At 32.3% G+C, this 10,942-nt stretch overlaps 1 protein-coding gene across 1 annotated transcript; it reads right to left on the reverse strand.

Moving 5' to 3' along the window:
• Nucleotides 1-747: 747 nt before the first annotated feature.
• Nucleotides 748-10,003, reverse strand: LOC111044866 (complex III assembly factor LYRM7). The gene is made up of 5 exons (XM_039433985.1): nt 9,784-10,003; nt 8,633-8,705; nt 6,347-6,417; nt 2,997-3,078; nt 748-2,166 (listed from the first exon to the last, which is right to left on the reverse strand). Exons 1-5 carry the CDS (start codon nt 9,805-9,807, stop codon nt 2,039-2,041), a joined length of 378 nt encoding a protein of 125 aa, XP_039289919.1. The 5' UTR covers nt 9,808-10,003; the 3' UTR covers nt 748-2,038.
• Between the last annotated feature and the right edge of the window lie 939 nt (nt 10,004-10,942).

Raw genomic sequence — 10,942 nt, forward strand, 5'->3', positions numbered from 1 at the left:
ATGTATATTCTTATTGAAGCCAATCTCAAATATGCAAATTATAGAATTGTATCTCAATAGACTTATTATATTTATAGTGTTATTGAATAAAAGCGTCTCTTGTAAACCTTGAGAATTTTATAAAGACGTTTTGTTTAGAACTTTATATTATTACTCTGTTTGTTTGATATTATAAAAGTAATTTTTGAGTGGCTCATTAACATGTGTAAGTATTTCTCATAATATCTTCTCTATCAGCCTTTCATTTCGATTATTCTTGAGATTCCGTATAAAATTCCAGATATTTTATCATACTTATAGATACTGTATATATTTTATGAAAATTTCAAACAAATATTAATTTGTTGAATGAACAAAAATGAGTTTGTTTCTACAAAAGCTCTTGTCCCATAAGAGCTCTTGCCACATTTTTGTGTATGCCTATTTCATGTTCTATTTTGTGTGGCAATAAGTGGAAACTTCCAAACAGCTTTCCATTTTCCCAATTTTGTTTCATGTCACATATTGCCTGTTTTGCTATGTCATGTGTTGTAAAATAAGGCATCTTTCATGCTTTGTTTTGAGTATTGTATTTCTATTGTCTTGAATATTGTATTATTACTTAAAATAATGGTTTATTTCAAGTGGAATTCCTTAAAGAGATTTAATTGCAAATAGTTTTGTAAGATAAAATAGATAGTAATCTTCTATATATATCATAGAAACAATATCATAAAAAGATTTATATAATAATATTAATTTACTAAAAAGATTGGAAATATACAAATAATGTACAATACATATCATGCCTTGAGTTTCCACTCTGCTTGTTTTTGACTGACATGTGAGTTGATTCAATTGAAATCAGTGCAATTATTAACTTGACCTTAGTAAAGTAATACATTAAAGCTTCAACAAACAAGAATTTCATAAATAACTAGACCAAGAATTCTCAATCTGTTCACAAAGGCTTCTTGACATCAATAAGTTGCAAATTTTATAAATTATCTAATCATATTTCCTCATCTTCCCATTGTAGTGACGTAGTGTTCACCCCATTGTTATACTTTTATAATATTTCTATCCTAATATGTAAAACGTGGCTTAAATGAACGAATTCTGTCAGAGAATTTGTGTTTTTGTGAGGAGTAACAGCTAACAATAATTTTTGGGCGAGATCTATAATTTCTATTATGTCCGCTTCTTCAAATTGTGTAATTTTAGTGTCTTCCTAATGATTAGTTGTGTTTATTGTGTATCATGCTAGCTTCTTTGAAGGTTCAGTGATTATAGTAATATTGTGGCTTCCTTGCTTAGAGATTTGTGTCTTTTTGAGTGAACAGACTTGACTAAATGTGTGTGATGTCCTATAGAATTGTGATATAATACAGAAAAATTTTATTTATTTTTTATGTTTTGTTGGAATTTGTAATTTTAAGAAATTGATTATGTAATTTAATTATGATTTTGCACACAGTGTCTTCTATATGTGAAGATAATGTAATTTATATTTGTACTATTTTTGCTAAGTGAAATATGGCAATCTGTAAGTTGTTACCAAATTATTCTATTTTTGTTGAATATTGAGCACCTATATTTATTTTCTCACATTCTATTAATATTATTTTCGGCTAGAACTTGAAAAATAAACATTTGAACTATAATAATGACAAGTTATTTGATCCTTTCTGAATTATTAGAACCTATTTTTTTAACGATTCTCAATAATGTTCTTGGCGCAGTAATATTTGGATGAAAGGCAACCGAAACGCGCATGGACGAGTTTGTTTTTAAAAATTATTGTTCAAAACATTATTTGCGAACTGAGGAACAGGATTCTGTCATTAGATTTGCGTAAAATTGATACATTCATTGATAGTATATATATTGTATACGTTTGTTATTTAGTATACGTTTTTATTATTTTTTTATTCTTCTATATACAGTATCTACAAGAAACTTAGAACATCGCTATTTAAAACAATAAGCGTTCCAAGCTACTGGTTCGCATGTAACAGTGGGTATTTGAGTTCTAAAACTACATTAATTATTAAAAAAATTAACTTGGTGCAGATTTTTGTTGTTGACAGCATCCCGTTGATTGGGGTGCAGAGGCGCTTGAGGAGGCTGCACCACTTATGAATGGCGCATTATTTTCATAACGAATATCTGGCCTCATTTGCAATTCTGAAAGAAAATCATCCCGTTGAGTTCAATCTCAATCTAAATTTACAGTACATTCGTGCAATTTTGCATCAAGCAATTCACAATTCTGGAACAAGGACATTCCAGTTTAATTTGTAATATATGCAAACCATTAAATTTGCTATTCTACCATTCCCACTTGAAGTAGAGTTGAAAAATTATACCAATACCAAATATGTTAGAAATTTGACCATTCGTTCAAACACTTTTCACAAAAGTACTACTCTGAAAAGTACTATTATAACTCTTAAGTTATATAATTACTAATATAACTCTACACAAGTCCAGAATACCTAATTAGGTGCTTCATAGTGATACTGTGTTAACTATGTTAACTGACATCCTATTGGTCATATCCGATTTTCTCATAATTTTCAAGTATTTCTCACCTAAAAAACGATCACATATTTAATGTTACAGTCTATAACTCCCGATATAGTTTGATCGTCCGTTTAACGAACCTCAAATTTAACCATTAGTTTGATCATGGTTGAACGTAACCGGTGTTGGTAAAACATGATTTGGCTTATTTGACCAATGGAGAAAGACAGAGATAGTTGGAAGATGATTGTGGAGGAGGCCAAAGCCCACATCGGGCTGTAGCGCCAGGATAAGTAAGTAAGACATTCAAACACGTTGAAATCAAATGTCTTGACCGAGCTTGGTGAAACCATGCATAAGTAATTAGCTTAATTCCAAAAATGGTTGAAAAAATTATATAGGATATTTCTGTGCACCCTTAGTTACATTATAAATACTGTATGCTGAAAAACATCCACGTCACTTGAATATTATAAAAGAATTTGACTTACCATAAATACCAGGGTCTTTCTCTTTAGCTTGCACCACTCTTGTCCGTAGTTCCTCTTCGACGGAAATAGAAAATTTAACCAACTGAAACAAAAACCATAAAATGATACATTACTGTAAAAAAATGACAACACGTTGAAATCTCTTGACCAAGCTTAGTGAAACCGTGCATAAGTAATTTCCTTAATTCCAAAAATGAAAACATAATATTTGAAAAAATACATTTATTAAATAAGAATACAAGATATACTTGATTGCAATTTGAACGATTGAATTAAACCTATTGTTAATTGAACGATTAAATTTGTATAGAATCTATGTGATTCTGAAAAATATCTTAATATTTCCTCCAAAATGTTAATTTAGTTCTATATAAGTTTTTTTGTTTATTAATACAAACTATTTTGCATCAACATCACAGAGAAATAGTTGAAGAGAAAAATCCAATAAATAACATTCATTACTTTCCTCTCTATTTTAGTGTTCAGTGAAGCAGAGCAGTTCTACGTGAAAAAATACAATGGGCATGCCTTCCGAGCTTTTCCAGCTTATTTGGCAATTTATCTTGAAATTTGGAAGAGCCAAGTACAAAACTTGAAGATTCTTCTAACTAGACCCGCTTATATCATTATACTGCTCTGAGATTCACTTTAAACTATCAGCATTTGTTGAAAATAACGTCAATGCTTCCCATTAAATAAATTCTGGCAGTTTAAAGTGAACCTTACAATCGCTTTAGGGCAATTGTTTAAAATCAGCCAGTAGATGAAACCAATGTACCTAGAATACAAGGTAGTGGCCGCAAAGATGCGCAATAACAAATCCAAACCAGCTGGTCGGTGTGACGTCATTGGTGCTCTAATATCTATTCTTCCTATCTTTTCAATGTTAAATATTGAGCAACTTTGTAAGTCTTTTTCTCAAAAAGTAAATAACTTTCAACTCCCATCGACATCTCCTATGATTCATACAATATTTATCTTCAATTTTTCTAGAAATGTGATACTTTTAAACGGCTGGATCTTTCAGAATGATCGATTTTGTAAGAGCCTGCACATCGAATTGCTCCCTTATTGAAAATTAACATGCTTTTCCTGGCTCTTTTGTAATTCGATTACTCAATGTTAATGCATTTTATGAATCGATCATTGAATAAGAAATTAAAAACGTGATAACATTGATTGTACTATAATATTATTTCTCTCACAATTCTTTATCTTGTATGTGTAGCCTACTGTATATTACATAGAATCAGTAGAACATCTTGCCGGTTCAACATCTTTAATCCTTCAGGAGTGCACTCCTAATTCAGGAAAAAAATTATTTACACATATCCACATACTTTAACCAGGTGATAGTTGTGTGTTACGGTCATATACAACATTTATCTTATTTTTCTCGAGCAACTTTGTAAGTCTTTCTCTAAAATAGTAAATAACTTTCAAGTATCATCGACATCTCCTACGATTTATACAATATTGTATAAATTGCAATTTGAAAAAATATGTTGAAATATGCCCAACTATCATCTCTCCGGTTATAGGAAAATAATGTGGAGATTGAAAAGAATTGGAATTCACCACACATTATCCTTTTTTAAGTGTATGAGAGTTTAATTTCTAGAATAGAAATGCCCTCAGAGTTGGTTGAAGATATTTCATCCTTACGTAGTCTTTCAAACAGGCATTCAACCGATCACTTGTCTTAAAGAATTATCAAGTTTATTAGAAGGTATATATTGTAGGATCCTTATAGTATGAATTCATATTCATACGTATACTTTTCAATCTATGATTCATTTTTATTAAATCATGACGAGTTGGTTTTCCCTTTCACAAATAAAGAATTAGAGTTTTAAAATAAGAGAACAAGTATCAATTGAAGATTCCTCTCACTAATAATAAATGAGAAATATGTGTTTCACAATACGAGAGCAAGTATTCAATACAATTCTCAATTATTGAGAATTCCCCACGCGGTATGCATGCTTTAATATCGCCCTTATATTTTGCTGTAGTTTCCAATTGGAGAGATAGAGCCAGAAAACTATTTCCTGATCAAGTATGTGGAAGCCATAATTTATCTGAAAAAAGAGATCCTCCTAAGGGATTGGGCAAGATGTTCTTTTGGTTCTACATATAATATAGATCAAAAGATCATCAGCTGTTCTTAGTGAGAATTTGTGTGTATTTTTGGCTTCAAAATTCATAAAATAACTTAATACAATGTGCAGTGATAATTGAGTGTAATATTTAACTATAATTTGGTGTTTAATTTTTCTAAATTTAAAATTTGCATCTCATATTTATTTTTGGACGAAAGTTGAGCTTGAACTTCTTACTGAAGAAACATAACCTATTTTTTGGACATGTAATCAAAATTTGGGAATGGAATAGTTTTGGGCCAAGCCTGTTGTTCCTTCCCAATCATATTTATATGATTTGTTATTGTATCCACGTATAAATAAATAAATAAAATAAATAAATAAATAAATATACAGTATACACAACTATCACCTGGTTAAAGTATGTGGATATGTTTATATCATTTTTTTCCTGAATTAAGAGTGAACTCCTGAAGGATTAAAGATGTTGAACCGGCAAGATGTTCTACTGATTCTATGTAGTAGGCTATACAGTAGGCTACACATACAAGATAAAGGATTGTAAGAGAAATAATATTATAGTACAATCAATGTTATCACGTTTTTAATTCCTTATTCAATGATCGATTTATCAAATGCACCAACATTGAGTAATTGAATTACAAAAGAGCCAGGAAAAGCATGTTAATTTTCAATAAGAGAGCAACAGGTATTCGATGTGCAGGCTCTTACAAAATCGATCATTCTGAAAGATCCAGCCGTCCAAAAGTATTACATTTCTAGAAAAATTGAAGATAAATATTGTATGAATTGTAGGAGATGTCGATGGGAGTTAAAAGTATTTAATTTTTGAGAAAAAAGACTTACAAAGTTGCTCAATTAAATATTGATAATTAGATAAATTAGCTTAATTAGATAAATATTGTATGAATCGTAGGAGATGTCGATGGGAGTTAAAAGTATTTACTTTTTTAGAAAAAGACTTACAAAGTTGCTCAATTTAACATTGAAAAGATAGGAAGAATAGATATTTAGAGCACCAATGACGTCACACCGATCATCTGACTCTGATCATTAAAAGATCGAGATGCGCGTGGCCAGTACCTTTTATTCTAGGTACCTTGGATGAAACTGCTACAGGTTTAAAGTATTATTAATACTATATACCATACTGAAATAACAAGTAGTATTTGTAAATGATAAGTAGCTTGAATAAAATTAAAGTGAACAAAACATTCCTTTACACACCTCTTGGATTGACTCGACAGCACTCACATGCTTGTTCTTCTTGAATTCCTCATTTATCTTGTTTCTGGTGACTGCGGAAAACAAAAACTCAATTACGGTACCAATTTGACCCAAATTTATCGAATTTCTTCAAAACTTGACACAACTACATTTAATTTATTCAATTTAATAATCAAAAAGTTACTGCTGATCAACGGTTGACCACTGCTTTCAGAAACAAATTGAAATGGTTTGGAACCCTCCTCACCTAAGCCTGTAGTTCCATACATTAATTTTTTAAGGCACAAGCCGTAGTTCTATGTGGACATCATAATTTGAATGATCATACTTCATTATCATATTTTATGTCATCATAGTTTATAGTAAAACCATATTTTATATCATCATTCAATATTGATGTCTGAACTGACGCTAATAACGTGGATAGAGCCAAGTATTTTCACTTGAAAACCCAGTTATCACCAATACTTTTTAACCAGGTAACTCCAGTGATATCGAATGGGCACGTTAAACTGTCAGTCCCGGCTGAAGTATTGCAGTCGTAAGACTAAATTTTGTGTTCAGGCGAGGTGGGGCCTACCCGCAAGGAATTTCCCATCTACAAAAACCATACGAATTATTACCTTACGCGGCATTTCAATTAATAATTTAATTCAAGTAAAAGGGAAAGTTTGTTATGATTAATTCCAACTTGAAATCCAATTCATCATTCGAGAAAGTGAGCAGTTTTTTTTCTATAGTGAGGTCCACGTTATGATAGCAGAGTTTGATTAGCAATGGTGTAGCTATACTTGTCTATCATTCAACAAAGCTGATAGCTCTATCTCTTTCTCACTTAGCTCTGTTGCCAAATCGACTTTTAACAATGTAGAACTAATAATGATTAACAAAATATTTCATCTCAATTTTGAAAATTCATTATGAAATTATTGAAAAATATAATTTCTTGCTTAATAAAATATAATTGATTATTTTAAACGAGAATGAACAGTTAATATTACATCAATAAACCTGTATCAGCTACCGTCTATAGAAGACAATGGCCAATATGAATAAAGTTGAGCATTTGCTTATCTTCTAAAATATGAAGCATTTGCTTCATTTTCCATGAATAAACGTGAGCAAAACTTTTTGCTCATGCTCATCAAAAAAATAGTTTCAGCATTTTGCTCAAAAGTAAAAGCTTCTACTCAAAATTGTATGAATAAACTAGAGCATTTGCTCAACTTTTGAAGCAAATGCTTCAAAAAAGGTGAGTCTAGTCTAGAGCAGCTTATCACCTTTTGCTCATAGTAAAATGGCTCAACTAATTCGTATGAGGAAGAGGAAACTATACCAGATACGATTACAACCAATAGTTGAGAACTACAAAACTCTTTTTAGATTCAACTATGATATATATCACCATTATTCCTACAAAAGAATAAATACAGCTAGAATAAAGATATACAGATAGCTGTATATACAGATATACCTGATATACAGATAGCCATCAAAAAATAGGAAAATAGGCATTTAAGTGTAGACGAGAGTCTACTTACGTGCAGATGAGAGTGTAGACGATTATAAAAAGGCTATTGATATTAAAAGAATATGCTGAAGATTATTATAGAGATGACATTTTTTCACGCTATTATTTCAAAATTCTAATCTCAACTAACCTAAAACTCTATTCATAAATAGAAAACAGAGCAGACGACGCAAACACAAGTGGTGCCCCCTACTTGCATATTTAGCGCTTCCGTGAGCTATCAAAACAAAGTAAGGCTACCAAAGCGAATCAGCTGATCAAAAATCTTTAAAATACGTGAGCATTTGCTCCAGAGTTCAGGAGCATAAGGTAAGAGTATAAGATAAAGCTTATTCATATAAAATGAGCAAATGCTTATGCTTCTACATAATGCTCATGAGCAAAACCTTATGCTCCATGCTCTCGCTCATGAGCGTTTGCTCTGGTTTTATTCATATGGGCCATTGACAAGACAGAGGATATCGGCAACGTTGTTCTCCTATCTTTCTCTACTGCCATTATAACGTAGACCTAACTAGAGCACATGAAGATTTCTCAACCTACAGACTCTCAGGGGGACAGAAATGAGTGATATAACAAGTAGCAGCAGTAGTAGTAGTACCTAGTAGTAGAAATTGTATTGTTGAAAAAGCGTCCTTGGGTAGAGATTCATGATTTCGAATTGGGCTCTCCGAGCCACATATAATTGCAGTGAATTATATGTGTTGATTCTAGAGAATGTATACAATCATCAAAATTAATAAATTGAATCTTACCATTAAGAGCAAAGTTGTCCCCTTTGAATACGGATTGCCTCACTCTGTGTAGTCTTTTGAATGTTCGCAATACCTGGACAGATTTTAATTTATTAGAAAGATATTTCTTAGCATCCAAGAAGTACAATGGACAGTGTTTTATGATGACACACGGTAATAAGTAAAAAAATTATTTTTTCCTTCAGCTCTTCACGTCACTTATAAAATTTTCGAAACCGGTACAAATAAGTAGTCTTATTTGGTTGCGGTGATGAGCTATCGATAAGATGAGTCAATCTCCAAGCACTTGCTACTCCCTTTGTGACGGTGCCAACTTCAAGAGCCGAACTCCTCTAATGCCTAGGCCACATGTTGGCCCAGTCGCTAGCTCAGCCTGGTAAGCTTATTGGCCGCGTTGGTCTTGCTATACACACTGCAATGTGTCCAGTGCCCAATTAAGGCGAGGGGTAGTCAGCAACATATCCTTGATAGAAATTGAAAAACAATAAAAAACGCAATAATTAATAACAATAGCAACTCAATTACACAGAGAAGACAGCAGAGCAAACGACAAAACAGGGAACAGCAAGCATAGGTTTATATAGTGTGGATTGGTGGTTTTCCAGCGCTGGCTTTCACTTGCCTTTGGTCGACAAAAATCGGAGCGATGGCTATTGAAGGCTAGCAGTGGCAAACCACCCATCCACACTCTGGTGCTGGTCGTCATTTCTACGCATTGGGCCAACATGTGGATGCATCATGAATGTCATTTAAGAGTTTAAAAACCGCTTCCCGCTAGACTAAGCTTAAGACTGTAAGCCCCTATAACTGTCTTTAAACTCCTCTTATTATCAAGATAAAAATTCTAGATATAGGTTAATCATAATATTATTAGCAAAAAGCTAAAAATAAAATAATTATGTGCCAACAAACCGTCATATGATAGCCCATCTTTAACCATACTGTGAATGTACTAATTCTTAAATTATATTGTAATTCGATTGACTTATTATAAAAGAATTAATAATGAGTTGAATATCCAATGTGGGCCAACTTCAAAAAAAATAATAACCCAAGACTGTGGTCAAGAAGGCTACCGTACCCAATATAGAATCGACCAAGGGGAAAAAATGAGAATAATTATAAAAATTTCAAGTTATTGCTCAACTTACCTCGCCTTTTAAGGATGCAGCCATTTAATAGCAAACCTTTTGAATGTTCTAAAATAATAGAAATTGTATAATTTGAAAAAATAACTAGAATTTATTTGAAGAATAGAAGCACAGGTCAACAGCGACGACGACGACAGGAGAAAAACATAACCTATAACCTTACTTTTTTGAAATTACAATACACACAGAAGTAGTCATGACAGCAGTGGTTTTATACAACGTCAAAACAGCCGCCATTGAGGGGATTGACAATATTTATTTTCTATGAATGAATAAATAAAAAAATAGATTTCCAATTGAATCTAGAATTGTGGAATATATTATTGTTGGCTGAGTTATATTTTGAATCGGGAATATTCGTTATATTAAATAATACTTTTTTGTGTTTCAGTCAAGAAGAAAAAAAAAAGAAAAAAATCTTTATTATTTGAACTGAACTCATTGCTAGCGATCAGACACGTGTCTCTGCTAGCAATTACTGCCGGTAAAATGAGTACAACTGGGATTTCGGTTATGTTATAGGCTACTGTATATAATTTATTTTTATTATTTCTGGAATAGAGTATATTCTGAATTTCTGTATGATGTACCCAATTATTATGTGAATTTGTAATTGTAAAAATCTTGTATATATGGCAAATAAATTGAATTGAATACCTATAAATCTCAAGTAGGTTACACCCAGCCAAATAGGAAATTCAAATAAATCTAAAGATTTTCACAAAATCTTAAAAAAGAAGATTAGAAATGCCTGTTTTACAGAAACTAGGATTACTCGTATAACATTATGCCACCAGAGAGATAAACCATTGGCGGTCCTGTGTAATGCCGCATCCACACTACCGCTCAATGAGGCAATGAGTGAAAATAGAATAACGACGAGCGCTCGTGTGGATGGCTGGCTTGCCAGCGCTCGCCTTCACTGGTCTTCACTCGCCGATTTTTGCCGACCACAAATGGTAACATTGCAGTGTGAACGGCAAGACCAACGTGGCTAAGCTTGCCAGCGACTTGGTGATTGTGAGGATAAGCATAAACACAGTCCTTTTAACTTTGTGGCATTTGACGCAACTCATCCGGCCATGCTGGTATTGGCGAAGAGGAAGGTAATATGGTAATATTCAGGGGCAAGGAAAGCTTTGGACTTTCTATTGCTGAT

The sequence above is a fragment of the Nilaparvata lugens genome, chromosome 8 (genome assembly GCF_014356525.2).
Source record: "Nilaparvata lugens isolate BPH chromosome 8, ASM1435652v1, whole genome shotgun sequence".
NCBI lineage: Eukaryota > Metazoa > Arthropoda > Insecta > Hemiptera > Delphacidae > Nilaparvata > Nilaparvata lugens.

What these genes read in the sequence shown, in the direction of transcription:
- LOC111044866 (XM_039433985.1), bottom strand. Translation starts at nt 9,807, where the DNA reads ATGGCTGCATCCTTAAAAGGCGAG. An exon ending in GGACAACTTTGCTCTTAATG is followed by an intron (nt 6,418 to 8,632) that starts GTAAGATTCAAT and finishes TGTTTTCCGCAG; the next exon opens with TCACCAGAAACAAGATAAAT. An exon ending in CTGTCGAGTCAATCCAAGAG is followed by an intron (nt 3,079 to 6,346) that starts GTGTGTAAAGGA and finishes TTTTTGTTTCAG; the next exon opens with TTGGTTAAATTTTCTATTTC.